Source organism: Vombatus ursinus, unplaced genomic scaffold (assembly GCF_900497805.2).
Source record: "Vombatus ursinus unplaced genomic scaffold, bare-nosed wombat genome assembly UNPS02005659.1, whole genome shotgun sequence".
In the NCBI taxonomy this organism is placed as follows: Eukaryota; Metazoa; Chordata; class Mammalia; order Diprotodontia; family Vombatidae; genus Vombatus; species Vombatus ursinus.
The window spans coordinates 10,419,143-10,443,389 of record NW_020945437.1 but is presented as its reverse complement, the minus strand read 5'-3'; the positions used below and the strand labels follow the sequence as shown (position 1 = coordinate 10,443,389).

Below are 24,247 nucleotides of genomic sequence, written 5' to 3'. Positions count from 1 at the left end.
ATTCCTTTTGACTTCCCCTCACTTTAATCTGGGCCTTTAAAAGGGGTAAGATTTTACTTATCTAGAGAATTCACTTATGCAAATGTTCCATCTATTCACTATCCTGACTAGTTGAGTGACTAGCCAATCATAGACTTTTAATAAATGTCGATTAATGGGAAAAACAGATTAATAAAAATAAGTGTCTATTAAACTGAAATTAATTCAAGCACAGACTAGATGACCATAGAGTTATAGAATATTAAGACTGTAGATAGCAGTTAGTCCAAGCCATTCAAATCAAGAGAGCCTTGTATAACTTCTTCAACAAGCTGATTGCTTTGCAAATCCTAAAATGCTATATAAATGCTATCTACAATTAGCATTGTTATCATCATCATCTCACCTTGGCTTGACAATATCCAATCAACAAACATACATTAAGTACCTACAATTAGCACTGACCCTATGCTAGATTCTAGAGTGATCATATATATGTGAAAAATATCATTCTTCAGTCATTTTTTCTGATTCTATATTACTTCATTTGCGGTATTCTTGGCAAAGATACTGGAGTGTTTTGTCATTTTCTTCTCCAGTACATTTTACAGATGAGGAAACTGATGGAAACAGGATTAAATGACTTGCCCAGGGTCATACAGCTAGTAAGTATCTGAAGACAGATTTTAACTTAGGAAGATGAGTCTTTCTGACTCCAGGCCCTGGGCTCCATCCACTGTGCCACCTAGCTAAGTGAGACATAGTCCCTGCTATTAAAAAACATGAAGCTTACAGGCAAATAAGTGTTGATATAACATATTCATGAATACCTATGATACAAACAAGATGGGTTATACTGAATGTAGATGAACATTAAATGTTCTTTGTACTATTCTCTCACAGCTGCCCCCTTCTCTATATTCACAGGGCCACCAGTCCAGTTCAGATCCTCATCAATTCTTTCTTGGGCTACTGGGATAGCCTCCTGATTGACTCAAATCTATTGTTGTCTTCAAATCTATCCTCCACACTATTACCAAAGTGATTTCCTCCACTAAATACTCTTAACATATTGATTATATTTCTACATGTACTAAGTATACCTCTAAGGCTAAAATACAAACTCTTGTCTTTGATATTTAAAGTCCATTACAGCTTGCCCCAAAGTTATCTTTCTAACCTTGCTACTTATTACCGGTCTCTATGCTCTCAATCAATTCCAGTCAACAAACATTTATTAAATATTCACTATAATATGTGGAAGATAGATGATAAAATTGATACAGGAAGGATTCAGAAACTTCTTTTGCCCAAGAGGTATCTCTAAGTATGCTAAGCAGTTTTTATCAGTCCTGTATTAGGGACCCTCTTTCTTCCAGATAATTATAAGGAAACCAAGGGAGGCAATGTAACAGTGGAAAGGACTCTAATGTTAGATTTGGAAGACCCAGATTGAAATTCTGTCCCTGTCACTCACTACCTGTGTCATCTTGGAGAAGCAATTTAAACCTTCTGGGACTCAGTTTCTTCATCTGTTAATTGAAGTGCTTGGACTAGATGGTTTCCAAAGTCTCTTCTAACTCTAGGTTAGTGATCCTATGATTAGATAACCTCTAAGCTTCCCTTTAATTTTAAATATGTGTGCCCATGATCAGTGGTCAGCCAAAGAAGGCCTGTCTACCTTTCAGGGCAAATTTTATAACCCTAAATCTGTGACCCACTGAATTATTCCAAATTTCAAAGTTTAAAGAGCTGTGTCTCTGAATTCAGAGTGAAAAGGGGAAGTGAGGCAAACACCAACATATAAAAATATGGTTTTCTCTATCATCTGGTATTTCAGGCAAGTGGAATCGTGTGGCTTACATTTTCCAGAAATGTTTCTGTTATCTAACTCATTTTTCTCTTATAGACAGTCACATCTTGTTTATACCTAAAGTTTCAGAAGTAAGTAAAGACCAAAATAAGAAGAATGTTTAGCAATCTGTTCCAAACTAACCTACCTTCTGGTTAAAATAGAATGCAGAATATGGGGAGATAAATGTATTAGTGGGGTGAAAGAAAAGCAGAGAAGAAAAAAAATGAAGAAAGCATGGGAAAGAGAATCCATTACTGGGTTTCAAATACCTGACCAAAAAAAAGCAAAACAAGTCATTTAATGATGGCTCACATTCACAAAGTTTTGTTCAAATGCAAAGGTGTCTGATTGATGATGTCATACAATGCAAAGATGGAACTAATGCATTGTTGATGGAGCTACAAATTGGTGCAACTATGCTGGAAAGCAACTTGGAATTATCCAAGAATAGAAGTGACTAAAATGGCTATATTCTTTGACCCAGTGATTCTTTTGCTAGGCATATACTTCAGGGAGGATGATAAGAAAAAAAAAGCAAGGCCCCATATAAACCAAATTATTTATAGTAGTATATTTGGTGACAGCAGAGAATTGCAAACAAAGTAGATGCCCATAAACTAGAGAATGGATAAATAAATAGTCCCACACAAATGTAATAGAAAGTAATAATACTGTGCTATAAGAAATGATGAACATAAATTCAAAGACACATGAAAAGATATGTATGAATTGGTGAAAAACAAATTAGGCAGAACCAGGAAAACATTTGCAGAGAGACATTAATTAAAGTGGAAATAGAAACAACCAAAACAAAACATCATGAAATCATGATGATCAAATATGGCCCCCAAAATGAGATATAAGATGACACCTCTCCTTATTCCCTGGTAGAGGGTGGGGGGGAATAAATTCATGGGTATAGAACAATACGTATAATGTCCTACTTAAAATCTGTCCATTAATCTTGTTGAATTTTTGTTTTCCTTTCTCTGTCTTATTTATTTTAAGTGTTGGCTTTCACAGACAGGGTAAGGGAACACATATATATGATGTAAAATATTTTTCAAAAGTAAATCCTGTGAGTGATCTTACAAATTATCTAATCCTAATCCCATTTTACAGACAAGGAAACTGAGAGCCAGAGAAGGGAAGGGACCTGCTTAAGGCCATGGCAGACTATTAACAGCAGAAACTTTCATTCCAACTCAGCTCTCTATTTTCAAGCCTTTGTTCTTTTCAGTGCAGAACACTTCCCATGGTACAAATATTATTTTCTCCATTTTTCTAGAGGAGGGAACCAAATCTCAGAGGTTTTAAGTGACCTGCCCAAGGTCATACTTCTATAAAGTGACAAGGATTCAAACTCAGGTTTTCCAACTATACCTGGAGAGCTCTTTCCATGATTCTGGGCTGCCTCTCCAGCATAAGGTGGGCAGCATAGAAAGGGAAACCAAAAGAAGCCACCAGTCAATGGTATTTGTCCTAAATAATCAAACACAAAAGTTGAGAGAAACATCTGTGCATATCAGCAATACAACAGAATCCTTCTTTAACAAGTCTAGTGTGAATGACTTGGAGACGCTCTTTAAAGATCAAAACTCTGACTCTTTCATCAGTTTCTCAAACAAATCTCACTCTCACTCCTAAAGCACAATGACTGGTGATAGAGTGGTTCGAGTTGCCAATGTGGCCTTTGCTGGTGCCTAGCTCCCTTGAGCTTTTATTTTTGCAGAGGAATCCCTCTGGCTTCAGCAGTTTTCCTTAAATTGCAACTGTTCCCTGCTACCCCTGCCCCCAATTAAATCACCCTCTGACAGCAGCAAATTTCTTAGGATTTATTTCTCTTTACTGTCAGAAAGATAACAAGATTCAGCAAGAAACAAAATAAATCATGCTAACATCCATCATTCAGTGCCCCCCACACCCAATGCCACTGGACTATGTGATGGGAAATGCCAGCCATCCTGCAGCAGCCTTGGTGAAAGATTCTGCAGCATCTTTACATGGTAATCTGCTCTGAGAACGAAAAGAACAGGGGCTGAAGAAGCCAGAAACTCTCCTCCTGCCTCCATTAAGCTAATTCAGTTGCAGACCTTATATTCATCACAAGCTGCCTAGCCCACCTTCCTTGAAGTAAAAAATGGAATACTTTAAGCTGCCTGCTCATAAAATCCCCAACCAAGCAACTCGGAGCCTATCACTATATTAATCGGGGAGAGATGAGGAAGAGGTGTCTGTCTCAGAAGCACCTCCTTGCCCTTGATGGGAAAATAAATACGCCAGTTACATTTTATGACTGATATTTCTCTGAATCTGCCTTTTCACGTGCGCAGGGAACCCTGGGACTCCCCAGTCTCAGTCAGGCCTGGGGGAGAGTCATTTTGGCAGAGCAGATGATGGGGGTAATTTGATATTGGTGTTTTGCTCCACCAGTTCCTCCATTCAGCATAAAGGAAAGCAATCTTAGGACAGTTAAAACCCAAATTCTGGGAGGCAACTTATTACAGCTCCTCACATACATATCTGGCAAAAGCTCATAACTCTCAACCAATAAACAGAGAAGATTGCTTCCGCAGAAGGCAAAGGAAAGCAGCCTGGAGCCCTGCAGCTGGTTAAGGGGGATAAAGCCTTCTAGCAAGAATGCAGTCTCAATTTTCATAGGATTTGGAGCTGGAAGAGGCCTTATAGATCTTTCAGTCCAACAGTCTCATTTTGTGGAAGAGGAAGGAAGTGGAGTCCCAGAGAAGTTAAATAACGTGGCACATAGCTGGAAATTGCAGGGCTGAATTCAGCTCCCCAATCAATCAATCAGTTAATCAACAAAGCATTTATTAGGTACATATAAATTCTAGGGACTATACCAGGCACTGAGTAAACAAAGATAAAAATGGAAGATTTCCAGCTCCCAAAGAGTTTATATTCTTCAGCAGATGTAAAGAATAAGAAAGTGTCATGGAAAAGACACATGGCTTGGTATCAAAAAAACCCTTGGTTTATACCCCATCTCTGGCACTTTTCAGCTGTATTGTATGTCCATAGGTAAATTACACAATTATTCTTGGCCTTAGTTTTCTCATTTTTAAAATGGGATGAATAACACTGCACTCTAGGACCCCTCTACCATGTACCAGTTCTTCATCCAAAAGCTGCACTCAGGCCCAGGAACTCATATATTGAAAGTATGCTCCACCTCAGTGGCTTCTCCATCCAATTGAATGGCTCCTCCCAGAACCTTCATTTATGGAGAGTGCTCAGAACAATCACATCTCATTCCTATCTAAGCTATACACCAGGCTTCCTCCATCATACCCCCAAATCAAGTCTCTTCTCCCCACCCCCATTTTCATCTTTTTTAGTGTCTTGGCTTCCTCTATTAGATTGTAAACTCCTTGAGGGCAAGGACTATCTTTTTCTCTACTGGCATTTTTATTACAATAGTGCACAGTGCCTGGCACACAGTAGGGTCTTAATAAATGTTTGTTGACTGACTTTTGGCTGATTAACCTACTTTAGAAGCTTGTTGTATGGGGCAAATAAAAAGCATGTAAACATTTTCAGCAAGTTTTAAAGTACCATATAAATTCCATTTATTTGAGTATATTTCCACTACACCACATTTTCATAAGAGAAATGATTTTGGTATAACTGCAGGAATTCAGGATGAGAATGACCAGATTCATTCTATCTCCATCTGTTCTTGCCAAGCGAGACTCCAGGTTCAACCTGATAACTCTATCACTACCTTGCAAGGGCATGATAAGAGACGAAAGGAATCTCTTCACCTTAACTCATCTACAGACAGGTCTAGGAGTGTTGCTACTAAGGATAGAAACAAAACAGATTTTTTCTCAGGTATTCTGACTGGGTTGGCTGAGTGGTGTTGAAGATGCTTCATGAGAGAGATGCAATATTCTTGAGGCTACAAACTAGTTCGCAAGAGTTAAAAATACCCACATGCAGGAATTGGCTGCTGAGTTACTATACCTTAGACAACAAGTAGATAGCAATATCAGCTCAATGGAAAGAGCAAACAAGCAGATGACATTGGTAGAAAGTAGAAGATGTTCCAATGAGTATATGACTATTGAACCCTCAGCCATCTAGAAGATGTAGGTGGTAATTTATGTCACAGTGTGACCCTGAGTGTAGAGGGGGACATTTTGTGCAATTTATGTTGGTACTCTGTTTAGTCGCATGCTTCTGCTTTGTGGTAATATGTATTCTGAGGGAGTATAGTTTAAGAAGGAAGGAAGGAAGGAAGGAAGGAAGGAAGGAAGGAAGGAAGGAAGGGAGGAAGGAAGGAAGGTAGGAAAAAGAAAGGAAGGTAGGAAAGAAGGAAGGAAGGGAGGAAGGGAGGAAGGAAGGAAGAAGTTAGCATCATATAGGTATTTGTGAACTATGGCTTAGAACAGGTTTTTAACTCAGAATGCCTTGAACATATATGTGTCTTTTAGGAGCCCAAGCTGAAGGGAATGTTTACTACCTACTAAGGGCACCCATTGCTGCTGTGGTAGTAATACTTCCCTTACATACTAGATTTCAACTACAACAACAACAACAACAACAACAGTTATATAGCACTTTAAGGTTTGCAAAATGTTTTATAAATTTTGCCTCACTTTATTCTCTGTTAGGTAGGTGCTAGCTATTGCTATCCCCATTTTACAGATAAAGAAAATAAGGCTTAGAGAGGTTAAGTGACTTGTTCACACAACTAGTAAGTCTCTGAGGTCACATTTGAACTCCATACTTCCTGATTCCAGGTCCAGGGCTCTATCCACTGTACCACCTCCTTGTCTCTAAATCTCCTTAAATTCACTGCACAGACTTGCAGAAGATTTATCCTTAGGAAAACCCCATGATTTCTTAACCCTGGACAAGTATTAAGGCATTAAGCCTCTACCAGTAATCCAAACAGTGGGTCCTGAGTGACAGCACACATTAACTGCATAAGTAAACAGAATATTAAATTGTCTCTCTTTAGTCTGGTCTTTCACAGACATTTTTTTTCTTTTCTTATTTTTTGATGTCATTCCCAAATCTACAAACCAACTCCAGGCTACCAAATAATGATGATGATGATGATGATGATGATGATGCACATTCCAGCATTGTAATCAAACTGAGGCACAGAAGGTAACCAGAGAGATCTGAGAGGAAAATTACAAGGATGTGGCATCACCAATCTGGAAGCAGCAGAGAGAACCTGCCCCCTTGAGGAAACTGCAGATTGCTGTTCAAAATATTTAAATAAGGTTTTTGATACAAGTAAAGGAAAAGCTGCTTCTCCAAGGCTTCATCAATATCTTATGGATGATAGAAATAGATGAAGCCACAAACACACACGTACACCTATGGAACTGAAGCGTACTAATGAGCATCCATCAGCTCCCATCTCATTCTTGCCTCTTGCTGGAGTAGGTGCTTTTACATTTAAAATCAGACCACATAGGGAATTTTACCCCTATGCTTAACAAAAAAAAAAAAAGAAAAAAAAAGAAAAGAAAAGAAAAAGAATCCTTAGTTTGCTTCAAGGCTCAGTTCAGATGCCTTTTCTGATCCCCCTAGCTGTTAGAAGCTTCTCCTTCCTTGAATTGTCTTGCATTTAGTTTACACGCTGCATCCCCTGAGAAAATTACGTTTCTTGATCATAGAGATTGTTACATTTCTTGCCTCTGTATCTCTAGTACCTAATGCAGGATCTTACACATAGTAGGAAATGTTTATTGGATCAGAAAATAAAATTCCACTTCTACAGAATATCGGTGATCTTGTCATAAATACCTAGGAAACTACTCTATGTGTCCAAACATAAATGTGATTATTCAAAATTGTTTTTATTTCTTAGTTCCAAGTGTTCAGGAGTCCCCTTTCCCCTTTCATACCAGCATGTCAGTCTTCTCACTTCCAAAGTTATAGGCCAGAATTCCCCTCTGCCTTGGCAAATCTATTTTTTTATTTCCCCTCCATTTTGAGATCCATTTTCTGGTTTATTTTTCTTTCTGTTTTTCTTTTCCCAGAATCACAAAATTTCAGAGTGAGAATTGACCTGACTGTCACACTGACCAATACATACTCAAAAAAAGAATACCCACCATCACACCCTGCAAGATGTAGCCTTCGCCTGAAAATATCCAATGTGGGGAAACTCATAGCCTCCCAAGGCAATCTATTTCCATTTCTGAATTGTGTTTGAAGGAAGACTCCATTCTCCAACTTAATGGTGATAACTAACCCCTGGTATGACCATCAAGAAGAGCAGGAACTTATTTGTGCAGTCATAATGTTGACACTGGTGTACCCCATTCCTCTGTCAATTTCCATCTCTTACTTAAGAACTGATAATCAAGCAGCATTACTATTACTACTGTAAAGGACATGAAAGTCTACTTATCCAAGACTATATTTAGAAACTTTCTGATTCTGAATCATAGTCTGTCTAGAGCAAAAGTCCCTTTCTATGGTTCCCATTCTTCTTGTGTCCACAACCTATTCTACCTTACCTTTCCATTGTGCCCTCTAGAACTTCTTTTCCATACTTTATACATTGTCCTTTTGACTTCATTCCCCAAATTTTTTGCATATATTTAGTAGTTATTTTATATATATGCATATGCCCCCCCCAATAGAATTCAAGATCCTTAAGGGTAAGAGCTGTCTGTTGTCTTTATACCTCCTTAACAAGTGGCAGTGTGCCATATTGGACAAAGAACTGTCCTCAGACCTGGGTACCTATCCAACTTCTAACACACACTGGCTGAACTGTTCCTGGGCAAGTCACTTAATTCCTCAGTGTTCTAGGCAACCATATGAGACAACTGTAAGTGGAAGAGAAGGTGCTAGCCTACATTGGTAGAGGAGTATCCTCATCATAAGCTTCCACCAATGAAATTATAGGTCTAATCCTTATGCCTAGCCCCATTCTATCTCCATACCCAGTCTATAGTAGCTGATAAATAATCAGTGCTTAATAAATGATTGCTGGATTGGATAAAATTTTCTGGGTGGCATAACAGATAGAATTCTAGGCATGGAATCAGGAAGATCTAATTCCCAACCTTTTCATTGACACTTAATAGATATGTAGCCCAGGGCAAGTTATTTAACTGCTACATATTTCAGGTCACTCCTTAAACCATAGATCCTTATCCCCATGATTTTTTTTTAGTGTTCTCTCCTTGCTCAAATAATCAAATTTACAGAGCCCAGAAGAATCTGCTTAAACAATGAAAAAGCAGTTAGTCAAAAATTAGATTCAGACCAAATTTTTTTTTATTATAAATTACAATTAACTTAAAATGTATATGTGGCAGCTAGGTGGTGCAATGGATAGAGTTCTGGGCCTGAAGGCAGGAGGACCTGTGTTCAGATCAGGCCTCAGACACTCATTGGCTATGTGATCCTACCACTTAATCTTGTTTGCCTCACTTTTCTCATCTATAAAGTGAGCTATAAAAAGAATTGGCAAACCACTCCATATCTTTACCAAGAGAACCTCAAATGGGGTCATGAAGAGTCAGACATGACTGAAAAATGACTGAACAACAACAACAACTAAAAATTAGGAAGGCAAGATCAGGTGCTTTTCACAGCTCTGCCTTCAGGAAAAGCTCTTTATCAAAACAAGGGATAAGAGGTGATGATAAAAGACAAAGTAGACCATTTCAATGACATTAAAAAAAAACCTTTCAAATTAACAAAATCAATGCAACTAGGATAAGAAGGGAAACTTTCCATAAGGAACACATCTCAGTATCAAATTACTTTGATAATGGTCTGATATCCAAAATATATATGGAATTAACACAAATATATGAGATCAAGAGACATTTTCCAGTTGATAAGAGGTCAAAGGATATGAGCAAAGAATTTCCAAAAGAAATGCAAAATATTAATGGTAATGAAAGAAACTGTTCTAAATTACTAATAAGAGAATTGAAAAAAAATAAACCTAGGTTTAACCTCATACTCAGCAATGGCAAAGGCAACAAAAAATGGTAATAGTCAATGCTGGAGGAGCTATCTAAAGATAGGCATGCTAATACAGTTGGTGGAACTATTGATTGGTCTGGCCATTCTTTTATGAACTGTAATTCTGAGAGGAAGAGAGAGGGAGGCAGAGGAGGGAGGGAGAGAGAGGGAGAGAGAGAGAGACCGACCCAGAGATCCTAACTCTATGGCTACTTCAAAGAGTTCAAGGACATAAAGTTCACCCATTGATTAGGGCTTGGCTTCTTTTTTTGTCACTCATGGAGTATAGGGAAAGGATTGAGGGAGGAGAGGACAAAAGAAACTAGACATTTGCAGATTTGACTGCCCTCTAGTGCCCACAGCCCATAGCACAGCTATTAAAAAGATTGGCTTGCTTTCTTCATAGCTCAGCTCCAGCATCTCCCGTGGGAAGAGGATCCTTCCTGCTATTTGCACTATGTCTCCCAAATTACTTTGTGTATATTTGGTATTGACTGTTCTGTGAACATGTTGTTTCTCCCCTTTAGAATGTAAGTGAGCTCCTTAACTGTTGTGGCTAATTTTTGTTGTTGGTGGTGGTGTTGGTGAGGTATCTCCAGTACCTAGCACAGTGTTGGGCACATAGTACTATATTCTTAATAAATGTTTGCTGAGTGAATACATGAGTGAATGAATGGAACACCCTGTGCATATGTGTGAAAGATAGTGGGTAGTTCAAACAGATGCCACCTGGTGGCTAATTTGGATAATGTACTCAGCCAATTAAGCTCTGGATCTTTGGCATGGTAAAAATTGTTCCTCTAGGTTTAAGAAAGGCTCAGTTCCTTTCTTAAACCTTTCTTCTTTTTTGAGCTGCAAAAGTATCACATTTATATTTAGAGTCAGAAAGTTCCTTAATGATAATTTGGTCTAAAATTTAAATTTGACAGATGAGGAAAGTGAAACCACAAAAGGAACACAAACAACTCCCCAAAAGTCACAGAGGTAAATAACTGCAGTACTGAATATTGAACCTAAGCCTCTTGATTCCTAATCCAATGACATTTCCATAATAAGAAAGGAAAATTAGAGTAGAGATCTGATTATATATTCTTAACTAGCCTCATATAACTGGCCTTATATAAGTAGCAGGTAGTACAGTAGATACAGTAGGCCAATAGAGTTGGTCCTGAAGTCAGGAAAACAGGAGTTCAAATCTAGCCTCAGACACTTAACAACTGTGTGACCCTGGAAAAGTCATTTAACTCTGTTTGCCTCAGTTTCTTCAATTACTAATGGAAATAATAATAATACCTACTTCCCAGAATTGTTATAATGATCAAATGAGATACTATTTATAAAGTACTTATCACGTGGACTAGCATACAGTAGATATTATATAAATGCCATTGTTGTTTCTGTTGTTGTTGTCATAAGAATTCAAGGCCAAGAGAGGTTATTTGGCTTGTCCAGGGTCATACACAGAGTTAACAGATGATCCTGGAATGTGACTTTGAGTCTCTGAATCTAAAACCAGGCCTCTTTCAACAATACCAATCTATGTTCCCTGTTCTTAATTTTTAAGGACAAGGAGAATGGTTTGTGAACATTTTAAAATGGTTCTCTTGTGATGACTCACTTTCTCAAAACCTTAAAGGCAATTATTTATAAGCCAATGCTCAACCTGGTGGTCCCAATTCCTGGGGAAGGGCTCATGTATTCAAAGATCTTATGACAGGACAGGGTATCCCTCCCCATATTTTTCTTTGTCTAACCCTAACCCCACCCTCATCCTTCTTGACAGTTGGTTCTGTATTATCTGGGCTAGGCATTCAGGTTCCCTTTACAATTAATGATAATCTACACAGGAAATGTTTCATTTACATAGATCTTTAATGGAGAACAGGCATGCCTGAATTTAGGGTACATCTGTCAAGGCCATATTTGCCTCAGACACTTCTCCTCACTAATCTCTGGGCACGGAAGGTGATGCATAATTCACAAGCATTCAAACCACTGCCAAATGCTTCCTTGTGTTTTTATTAGCTCGGTCCCTTGTACTCTAGATCTGACGAATCTATGAAAACTCTCCCACAAGACCTAGTTGTCCCTGAACCAAGGATTCTCAGCTACTTCCGCCATCTAGTGGCCAAATAAAAGAGGTGCATGTTCTTTGACTAAAACAGGACTTGAAAGTTATTTATTTTTCCCTAAAAGAGCACATTCAACCCATTTTTCTAACCAGGAGTAGGACAGCAACCATTATTTCTGCAGAAGAAGTAGAAGTAGTTATGAGAACATATTAATGTAATAGTCTTTCAAATGTATAGCAATGATTACTGGCATTTATATACATGTTAAAGTATGCATGCATTTCATTTAGGCCTCACAACAACCACCGTGGGAGATACATAGTGTGATAGATATTATTAGCTCCATTTTAGAAATGAGGAAAAAAGCTCAAGTAAGTAATAACATGACTTATAAGTGTCATAGGCAGTATTTCCTTTTTCCTTGTCCAATCCACCATCAATGACATCATCCTTCCTTGCTTGTTTGTGGTTTGTTTTCTTGATTGTTCTACCCCAATAAATCCATCAACAAGAATTTACTGATCACTTACTATATACATAGGGGCAGTTAGGGGGTACAGTGGACAGAGCCAGGCCTGGAGTCAGGAAGGCCTAACTTCAAATCTGGCCTCAGGCACTTACTAGTTGTGTGACCCTGGTCAAGTCACTTAAGCCTGTTTGCCTCGGTTTCCTCATCTATAAAATGAGCTGGAGAAGGAAATGATAAACCACTCTAGCATCTTTGCCAAGAAAACCCCAAACGGGGTCATGGAGAGTTGTACACAACAAACAAATGAACAACAATAACTATATATAGACATTGTGAGGAATACAGAGGAGCAAACTTGAATGGATGTTGATCAAAACTAGGAGAGTATAGATGAATGAAAGGAAGTGAGACCAAGAAAAAGCCTTTGAATTTTACTGTTAAGAAGCCATTGGTGACTTTCGTTAGAGTATTTTCTTTAAAGTAGTTGGTAAGAAAGACAGACTACAGGAAGCTAGGAAGTAGGTGTGTGGCAAGTGAGTGGAGAATTGACTGAGATAGCTTCTGAGAATCCTTCTGATGCTAAGATCCCATAATTCTATGCTATTTTCTTTATGTACTGAGTACCCACTAAGTATGAAGACATAGTCTTTCCTCTCAAGAAACATGTAATTGTATTAAGGAGGCAAATCTTTCACACAAAACACATGTGCATATAATAGTAATAATTATTTAGTTATAATTAAATTAATTTTAAAATCAAATGATTAGAGCAGCATCCTAGAATATGTAAGATCTGGTTCTATTCCTGAATGACCAATAAATGTCATAAGGTCCCATGGCACAGATCAGGGTCTTTCATGATGCAGTATAATCCCTTATCCCTGCTATGATTTATTTAGTAATTATGTGAAATTAGATTTGATGGCTAGGAATATCCATTAAAACTAGGCAAGAGGTGATAAAGGCTTAATCTGGAGTGGTTGAAGTATGGTTGGAAAATAGGGAAGGATTTGAGAAATACTGCAGCAGTAGAATCCAGTTGACAACTGAAAGATAGTTTTACCTTTAGTGAATGTATTCAAATACTGCCTTTATCGCTCATTAGCTCTGTGACCATAAGAAAGTTATGAGCTCCAATTGTCTCATCTGCACAATGATAACAGTCACAACACTAGTACCTGCCTCATGGGAGTGCTGTGAAGTTCAAATGTATGTCAACATGGCTTTAAAGACTTTAAATGAGCTATGCACATTCTTATTTTATTATTGGATATGGGGGCTGATGGAAAGGAAGGCATCACAATGTTTATTGAAAGGAATAATGAATGAACACTATTAATTCTTTATTAATTTCCATAGAGCCACCCTTCAAGGGTCCCAAGTAACTCTAGAATAAAAGGGCAGGAGCCATTTTGTGCCAATGAGGGGAGTTTCTTCACTAGAAAACTATATACCCAGAAAGTCATTGCTAAGCACCCCCCAAAATGAAAAAAAATTCTAAGGATTATATATATAACATGAAACTATCTGTCCTCTTTACCTCCCACCATCCATTTTTCTGCTTTCATAACATCGCCCTCAATATTTACTTTGCCATCTACAATACACTTCCTATGCCAATTTCCACTTTTCCAAATCCTTCCAAAAAGGGCCGGATCATATGCCATCTACAATACACTTCCTATGCCAATTTCCACTTTTCCAAATCCTTCCAAAAAGGGCCGGACCATATGCCATCTCCTTGATGGACACCTCCTTGATTTTACCCTGCTCACCCTACATACCAGAAGCGATTCCATGAGCCGACATCAACTTTTGGTCATCCATATAGTACAAATGATCCCTGCAACCTGTGCTCTCATGATTTACTTAGATGCCATTTAAAACTAAAAGAGAAAGGAAGCATGCATGGCTCCTACAACACTTGGGACATTCGACTTCCTGCTATTCTTATATAGTTCTTATTCTTCCCATCAGACTAATTGTTACAAGGGCAAAAAAAATCTCTTTGCATCTCTTGACAATTAGTATCCAACAGGTCTATTAAAATATTTTCTGAATTTAATTGGATAGAATTATTTGTCAATAATGTCCAGGCAGCAAAATGCTAGCTAATTCTTTCCTATATCAATAACTATAGATTCCTCACTGTTCAGTATTATCAACCTTTCCAATATTTGTACTGTATGGATGACCAAAGTTGACTTTGGTCCATTTTTCTTTAACCATTTTAAGTTATATGCAGAAAAATATAATTACTTATAACACTATTCAAGAAAAAAAGCTACAGAAATACTACAAACACTAAGATATAAAAAAAAAATCTTCTCATATATCTGCCTTAATCTGTCAAAATTCATCACTTGTTGAGAAGCCGTTTAAAACTAAAGGAGAATTAAGGTAAGGGTTGTTCAGCATATGCTAATAGACAGAGAATATCTGACCAGAAGCTTCCTCAAGGACCACATGACAAAGTAGAAGGCTAACTTCTCCACATGGGAATAGAATACAAAGCAAGCATAGTGTATTTTCTTCCTTAATCTCTGACCAAGGCCAGCAAAGGAGAGGAAGTGCGAGACCCTCTTCCCCTTTCCCTTTCTATGTGACAGAAGCTCTTCAATAGCTATGTTTTGCTCTTATTTTTAACATTTCACCCTCAACTGTTCTGTAAGAATCACACACAGATTCCATGCACCATTTGCCTCATAAACTACTCCAATCCAATAATAGCCCATTTGTCAGTAGGGCCTTGCAGTGACTGAAGGACATGATAGGATTTCAGAAAAAAAAGAGACTCCTTGAATTACTCCAACAAGCATCTCTTTTGACTTGCACACCAGGTACCGAGTACCTTGGCCTGATGCAATGGACAAATATCAACCTGACTTACCTTCAAAGGAGAAATATGGGACTGCAAGACATATCCGTGCACATTTTCTATTTGTGACAGGTTCTTCTCAGACACATGAACAAGTTCAGGTCCTCTTACTTCATGGGTTAGACGAGGTAAAGTATGATCATGTGGAACATCTTCATCTTGATAGCGATACTTCTGGGAAAAAAGAAAAAGGCATCAGTTCTGGGAAAGGGTGAAACTCTGAAAACCACAGATCACTCATTTATTGAACTCTGACATCAAATCAACAAGACCAATGTTTTTGCCCAACAAGCATCATTTACAGTCTCAGCTGGAGGCTAGCCATGCTCCAGGACAAGCACTTTGGATATTGAACCTGATGTAATTGGTACCTGGAGCAAATTACGTCATGAAGACGCAGCTGGTGGAGTGGAAAGAAAGCTGGACTTGGCAACATGAGATCTAGCCCAGTTTGCGCCTAGCTCCATATCACCTCAGATATGTCACTTTTCCTCTCTGAGACTATTTCGTCTTTGGTAAAATTGAGATAATATACCTTACATGGTAGCTTTGTGCACTAAAATGTTCATGGAGAAATATAGGCCATTATTATCAACCATTTTAAATCCCTACTGATGATCTCTAATGTTAGGTGCAAAACACCTTGAAGGAGACATAGGAGGAAGTATGCCAGGAAATACAAACCAACATAACCACTCTCCCCACTTAGATCCTGATGGGGACAACCCAGAAAACTGAACTCAAGAGTCTAAGGAATAGCAGAGCCCCTGAAACTAAAGAGTACTTCTTCCAAACCACCCTAAAGACATCTTTTTCTTTTCACCACCAGCAATGACAACTGGCCAAATGTGACCAATAGGCAGATGGGTAAAGAGGCCCTACAAGTAGTAGGAAACAGCTATTCCTGCGTGCAGGTTAGCCCTGACAGTTATCATCTGGGTAAACAATTCCTGTAGAGAATGCTCCAACCATCCCTATCAATAGCCACCCAACTGCCACACACAGGGCAGGTAAGGCAGTCTACCTGACACAGAAGGAAGCCCAGGTGGAGAGACAGGAAATAGAGTATGCCAGTCAAGTTAAACTACCACGAGCACTTTGACTCATGTGTCTCCTCAGATACTGAGATACAGGACAGCCATTACCCCGCACCCCAGAGCTTTGGGAATAGCAACGCTTCCACTTCAGCACCCTTAAACAGTATCCTAGGAAGCAATGCTGTTCCTGCAGATGTTACAGCCGTAGCAAGACCCAGAAAAGAAAACTCTTGCCACCAAAGTCCTTGGCTCAAAACCAGATGGTTCAATATAAAAAATGTTTATAATTTTATCAGTGGGAATAACATTAAAGAAGAAACCTAAACATCGACTTTGCCACTGCACCCTAAAGATCATGGGACTTTTCCATAAGACTTGCAGCTGAAATCATCCGTATTTATTTGTTGTCTCTACCATTTGAACGTGAGGTTCTTAAGAGTAGGAACTGCCTCCTTTTCCTATTTGTATGCCCAATGTTTAGCACAGTGCTTTGCACCTAGTAAGTGCTTAATAAATTCCTTATTCATTCGTTCATCTATGGACACTCAAGATATTCTTGCTCCCTCATCAACAACATCAGTGCCTGACTAAGTTTCTCTCTCTATCACAAATCTTGCCCTCCTTTGGCAGGGGGTTGAATATATATTGATATTCCCTCAAAAATCAAACCTTCTAGTTTCTTAATTCATTTCTGACCTTTTCTATTCCACTTGAGCTGAAAATAGAGATGACCATACTTTTGATTTTGCCATCACCCACAAGTGTCACACTTCCATGTTCATTAACTCCAGAATTTATGTCAATGAAAATTTTTTTAACCATTCTATCTTCCCTTATTCCTTTCAATTCTTAACCCTGTTTTTCATTTTTACTGCAACCTCCAGTTCTTCTATTCCTCAATACTTTTCTAAATGATCACTCCATTCTAGCTACACTCTCTTCCCAATCTCAACCCCTTGGTGAACATGTTCAACTCAAGGCTATATCCCATTCTAGAATTCCTTATCCCTTTTTCCCCTCACTGATAACACTTTGTCAAACTCCAACACTCTAACTCATAATAGCCATTGATTTAATCCTTATTCAAATACTTTTGAATGGAACTAGAAGAAATCACAAAACTATTGTTATTGAACCCACCAAAAATTTATCCTAGATAATCTCAATTGAATATTTACTACAGGAAAGCAAGCAGGTTTTCCCAACTAATTTACCAAAATGGTTATTCCAAATTTTCTTATCTCAGATCCATAAAATTATTTACTTTATAATGATAAAATATTACTTAAGCCTCTTTATAAGACTTATTCCTTTTGGGGGGGAAGGGGTTGAAGGAGAATACATCATCTCTCTGGGCTTCAGTTTCTCAATCTGTAAAATTGGGTTATTTGGACTGTTGTTGTTCAATTGTTTCAATTGTGTCCAACTCTTCATGACCTCATTTTGGAATTTTCTTGGCAAAAAATATTGCCATTTCCTTTTCCAGCTCATCTCACAAATGAAGAACTGAGGCAAATAGGATTAAGTGACTTGTGCAGGGCTACATAGCTAGTAAGTGTCTGAGGCCAGATTTGAAATCATGAAGATGAGTCTTCCTGATTCCAACCCCAGTGATCTATCTGCTGCACTACCCAGCTGGATTTAGGCTAGCAGACCTCTAAAAATCACTTTCAGTTTCAGGTCTATAAACCTCTGAACTTCATTCTACTATAAACTCTTGTTCAGATGGAGGATTGTTCAGAGATTGAGTGTTCCATTTATTTAGTCTACTATCTCTTTCATTGGCTTTCTTCCCATACTATTGTTGGCTTCTCAAATTTCCCTACTTATTATTTATTAGCAACTCATAGCCTCATTAAATGAGGCAGCATGACATAGCAAACAGAAAGTAGGCTTTGGAGGAATGTCTAGGTTTCTTTTGACACACACTAGCTATGCCCCCAGGCAGGTCACTAAACCTCAGCATTCTGGGAAACTCTCTAAGACTAAGTTGTACAGCAGTGGTGCCAAAATCATATTGAAACAGAAGGCACTGAGCCATACATAAGCATCCTTGAGGGTCACATACTGACTTAGTTTTAAATTTTAATATTACCTATGTTCTGTTGCATTTTTATTAATTTTGTTAAATATTTCCCAATTATATTTTAATCTGGTTTGGGCCGCACTGGGGAGTGTTGTGGGCCATGTGCAGCCCATGGGCCACTTGTTTGACACCTCTGCTAGAGAATATGTGCCCTTACAAATTGGAAGTGGGAATTTCATTACTGATAGTTTTCCATGCTCATAAAATCTTAGGTGCAGTCTGGGAGAGAGGAAGGTTAGGGAACACCGCTTATGATGTTAAAGCTGGAAGGAATTTTTGAGCTGTTCCAGCCCAGTACCTTCATCTTATAGGAGCCAGCTAGGGAGTTTAAATAACTTGCTAATCGTCATATAGTGAGTTAGTAGCAGAAAGAGGACTAGAGCCCAGGACTTCCAGCGTCTCACTACAACATGTCACTTTATCTCTATCAAGAGAAAGCATCATGGTACAGCTTAAAGAGAGGAGAAATTGAAATAACCGGTCTCTGCTAATTCTGACTTGTGTGAAATTGGGCCTCAGTTTCCTCATCTGTAAAATGGATGCATTGAATTTGATTGCCCTTCCAGCTCTAGATCTTTGAGACTGCAACTGACCTCAGATGATCAAAACCTCAAGCCCATAAATCATTGGTAGTTCAGCGGAGAAGATTTAGAGTAATGGGTAGAATTTTTATTTTCTTGTGGTTTTGAGTTGCTTGTGTTCTCTCGATGGATACTTGGAATCATCAGGCCCCCTTGTGGATGAGGCTGGTATTTATTCTAGATCTGTTGGTCTAGGCATTGTTAATGGCTGAGTAACCCTTTTATTCAGTTTGATTGCTTTCCTCTCTCCTACTCTTGCTTTCAGAAGAGAAGCAGTGGATGTTAGATTATTTGTCAGACAGAAACAAAGTCAAGCTTGGGCTGCTGCTGACAGTTTTGGACTGCCTTGAAGCACAAAGATCCAAATTTCCTTGTACATCAAAAGAAAATTCACCAAAATGAAATGAATTCCAGGAATTCCAGGAGTATTTATCAGTATGTACATACACACACACACATACACACACACATATATATAATATGTATATATATATATATATATATATCAGTTTATCTCCCCTATCACATTAAGATGTTGACACATCGAAAAATAAGTTTTTGAACTTGCAAAAAGTCATGATGGGCTTGTTTTACATAACTTCCTTTCTTAAGACCTAAGACCCGTGCCACTGACAGAAAAAAAATTCATTAAATTAGACAATAAAACTCAGTTTTCTTCTGTAGATAATGACACACAATACTCTTTATATGTTAATTAATTCCAGTATTAGATGCTTGTGAAGTCAAATACTGGCATGAAGAATCCCACAGTGTTGTATAAGCACTATCCTCCTGAAACCTGGGGCAACCCTCAAACAGAATTTTCCTTATTTGTGGAGTTGGTAAGCATTCTGCAGCTCATTTGGTTAGGGATCATGAGTTTAGAGCTAAAAGGGGCACTAGAAGTCTTCTTGTACAACCCCTCATTTTATAAATGAAAAAAGTGAGTGCAAGAGTAGTTAAGTGCCTTATCCTAGTCTAACTCCACATTCAAAGACTTTTGTACCACCACAGCAGATGAAAATCATTTCAGAGAGACCTGGGCATTTTATCTTTTGATTACATGCTTCTGTGACTGAGTAGAGTATAGAACTGACACTAATTGCCCAAGATGCAAAACTGAACTAACTAGAGAGCAGCTTCCTCTGATCACAGGTCAACAAGAGAGGGAAAGAAGACGTCTTGCTTGCTTTGCCATTGAGTGAGCACTCTTGTCAACCTCAGCACCAGGTTAGCTCAGCATCACTGCACTGTATTTCATTTTGAAGACCTGTGATTTTCTCCCTTTGAGTGCATCCTTCCCCAAGGCTGATCTCAACCCCTTCCAAATTCAGGATGTGGCTTCGTGGGCTGTTCTGTTCTGATAAAAAAAAAATGATTGATGGCCTGATCTTCAGTTACGTTTCCTACTTAGCTGAGCAAGTCAAAAGGAAGAGTGACACACTGTCCAGCAGCCAACTGGTATTCAAAGTCTTTCCTTTTGGTAGGCTCTTCCAAAGCCTGCCTTCCATTGGAATAGATTTCAAGAGCCTAATGTTATCTCTACCTTATGTTACATATTAAAGAGACTATGGAATTAGAATTATTTATTTCTCACTCTTTTTTTTTAAGGCAATTGGGGTTAAGTGACTTCCCCAGGGTCACACAGCTAGTAAGTATCAAGTGTTTGGTCTGAGGCCGGATTTGAACTCAGGTCCTCCTGACTTCAGGACCAGTGCTTTATCCACTGCACCACCTAGCTGCCCCTATTTCTCACTCTTATCACATGTTTTTCACAGGAAGATGTCTGGTGCCAGTCAAATATGCAAGAGAACGATAATCCCTTTCTTTAGTCTATTTTATCAACAATGAATATAATGAAGGGAAAAAAAATTACTCCTTCTTTCTCACCTCTACCTGACCTGCTGTCCCAGGGCACAAGATGCAGAGGCTTCCTGTACTCACATGTGCATTTGTGCTTATAGAAGGGAGCAATGGGAGATCTAACAGCCAGAGTATCTCTTAGTTTAGAGGGCATGACTCTTCTAGTCATCCCCTCCCTTCTCAGTTTCCATCCTTGGCCCTCCCCTCACTGAAGAAGGTGAAGAGAAGTCTGCTTTGCTTCTACATGTTTGGCCACACTAAAACAAAATGCCATTAACGTAATGGAAAGAGCAATAGACTAGGAGTCATATGGATTCTTCTTCTCCCTTAGCTAGAATTTCCTTATTTGTAAAATGGAGATGATTTCACCTTTGGTATATCCTCATAGGTGTGTTGCAAGGTCCAAATATGATCCCATATCTAATTTAGTTTGCAAACCTTAAAGTACTACCTAAATTCCTGAGAAGATGGAAAGGAAGGTGATAGCAGTAGAAATAGAAGCTATTCTCTCGGCTAAGACACTAATTAGATGTGTGATCTTGGGTAAGTCACATCACCTGTTGGAACATCTATTATGTCATCTACAAATGACAGAAAATCTACACTTGCACTACATATCCCACAGGGTTGTTAAAATTAAAGTGTTTTATCAACCCAAATGTGCTTTAGATATGGGAGTTATTTCTCCTTTTCCTCCTCCTTCTTTATTTTTGTTTCTGTTTTGTTTAGGCAATTGGGGTTAAGTGACTTGCCCAGGGTCACACAGCTAGTAAGTGTCAAGTGTTTGGTCTGAGGCCGGATTTGAACTCAGGTCCTCCTGACTTCAGGGCCGGTGCTCTATCCACTGTGCCACCTAGCTGCCCCTCCTTCTCCTTCTTTAAAATGAGAAAGTTGAACTAGTACATTATTGTCAGTAGTTTTGGAATCAGATCAGGAATCAACTCTCAACTTTGTTCCTTTGGGCCTCAAAACTATAAAACAAAGAGGTTGAACTAGACTTCTAAGGTCATTCCCAGCTCTGAAACCTATGATCCCTTCAATCACTAACATTCTACAACTCTCCTATAAGCTGCATATAAGAAACATACAGGGTTGAAGAAATGGTATTTTCAGTTGGATGAGATCTTAGCAATCAAAGTTAACCATTCACTTAACCAATGAAATGGACCGGATGATCACTTAGAACCTTTTAATGCTTAACCAATATTCTGAGGGAGTAAGGCATGGTGATATAGAAGACATTTCATGTGGTCCCAGGCATTTCACTAAATGATCAGATAAGATTTCTGGAAGCTGGCACACAGTAACTGCCTTGGGAAATATCTACATCCCAATACAGAGGTGAGTGTTGCTTCCCACCCTCAGCAGAGGTTGACTTTTTGTTTGCATGGTAAAGAGAGGGAGGAGGAGGTGGAAAGCTGAGCTAATGAGTGAGGACGGAATTAAAGAATGAATGAACAGCTCACAACTTCAAAGGAGAATGAGAACAGAAGGAACGGGGGAGTGAGAAGGGGACGTGATAACTGAGATCAAGAGCTACCCAGGCAACGCAATCCTGAAAAGAAATAACAGTAAGCAAGAAACTCAGAAAGGTGACAGGGTGAAATGAACATTTTCCTCCTTCACCAGTTTCCTCTTTCAAAAGTGCTAAGTAAGGACAATGTGGCAGTGAAGAAAGAGATGTAGGAGAGCTCCTCGAGGGGAAGGATCATATTTTAGACATCTTTATATTCTCCACAGTACATAGCTTGTAATTGGTAAGAAACAAATATTTAATTTCATGTACCCTTCCTTTTCCTCTCTCCATTTTCATTGCCCACAGTGAAATTTGAGCATCTGCTCATTAGCCCCATAATCCAGTCCTTCACTGGATTCTGGTCTCTTTACTCATGGCTTTATTTCACCTCTAGAATCCTGAAAGCACACAGAATAGTAAAGATTTAACTGGCAGAAAGCTGCCAGTATAGGAAAACTTAAGACTTGGGCTCAGATCCCACCTCTGACACTTAGTAATTGTGACCACAGCCAGTTCATTTAACTTCTTCAAGCCCCACCTTCCTCGTCTATAAAATGTGAATAGTAATAATTCCTGGGGTATCCACATCAGAACTGATGCAAAGCTCAAATAAGTTAATAAGTATAAATGAGCAGAACCAAGAGAACATTGTGTACAAAACAGCAATATTGTTTTAAGAACAACTTTAAGTGAATAAGTCATTTTGACCATTATAAATATACAATTTAACTACAAAGAACAAATGAAGGAAGACACTATCTGATTCCAGAGGAAGAACTGATAAATAGAAGTATGTATAGAATATATATATATATATATGTTTGCATATGTATGTACATGTGTGTATAGATGTAGATATAGATATGTATACACACATATTTGTGTCTAATGGTAGCCATCTCTAGGGTGGGGGGGAGAGAAAAAAAGTGAAAAAAGAAATTTACATGATAATGCTATTATATATTTTAAAGGAGCAGCAAGTGGTACATAATAGATCTGCAGTTTCTTGTGCAATCATCTCTCTTATTATACTATGTTATGGAAATGCTTGTTTTATTTCATAAATGAAAAATAAGATAAATATATAAAAATATAATAAATATATTATATAATATAATATTATATAATATAATATATTATATAATAAAAATATAAAAATAAAATAAATATATATAATAAAAATAAGATAATATATAGGAACCATAGTTCAAATTTTAGCTGTAAAAAAAAACAGCTGAACTAGTTTACAAATATTAGTATTTCATTCCCAGGATGAGTACAGATCCAGGAACTGTATAGTCAGATATAATTTTTTACCATACCTACATTTTTGGGACTTGTGCAACAAAGTTCATTCTGATAAATTAGGAATATTACTGTTTGAGAAATTTTGGACTAGATGAGTACTACTTTTAAATTGTGCTCTGAAAGTTCAAGAACTCATCTGATTGGTGCTATTCAGTTAATTCTTGAAAAAATAATCTTGACTGTTTACAAAGGTTTAAGTTATATAATACAATGATGGAATTTTTATTATAGCTTCCATATCATTCTGCTCCAAAATACATGAACTTTTGTGAATTTCAAGAAGATCAATATAATCTTCAGGTAAAACCAAAGAAGATAAAACAATAAAATGGTTGGCTTTTCTAAACTCCAGATTTAGCAAATAGCTATGCCCATCTTAATCAGAGTTTTGTTTAATATACAGGTTGCTTTATACAAAACCTTTGTATATTACCACAATAATTTTAGTAGGGAAAATTTATATATGAAAAATTGCTTTATGAAATATCAAAGAAAATATGCCTTTTAAGGTATGTTTTTTAAAAGTTGTAGAGATTAAAGTTATTTATGTTCAGAAAATGTACGGTTATCTTCAAAAATACATTATGAAAAAAGAACAATGTGGAGTGACATGATTTAAAGTAGAAATTGCT

At 37.9% G+C, this 24,247-nt stretch overlaps 1 protein-coding gene across 1 annotated transcript in view; it reads right to left on the bottom strand.

Annotated features, from left to right (window-relative positions):
* The window catches only part of DLG2 (discs large MAGUK scaffold protein 2), a 1,559,742-nt gene that overhangs the window by 1,298,726 nt on the left and 236,769 nt on the right, over positions 1-24,247 (bottom strand). Inside the window, exon 2 of the mRNA XM_027848244.1 lies at positions 15,237-15,395. Within this exon, the coding sequence (XP_027704045.1) occupies positions 15,237-15,395 (159 nt within the window). The remainder of the gene's footprint in view (positions 1-15,236; positions 15,396-24,247) is intronic.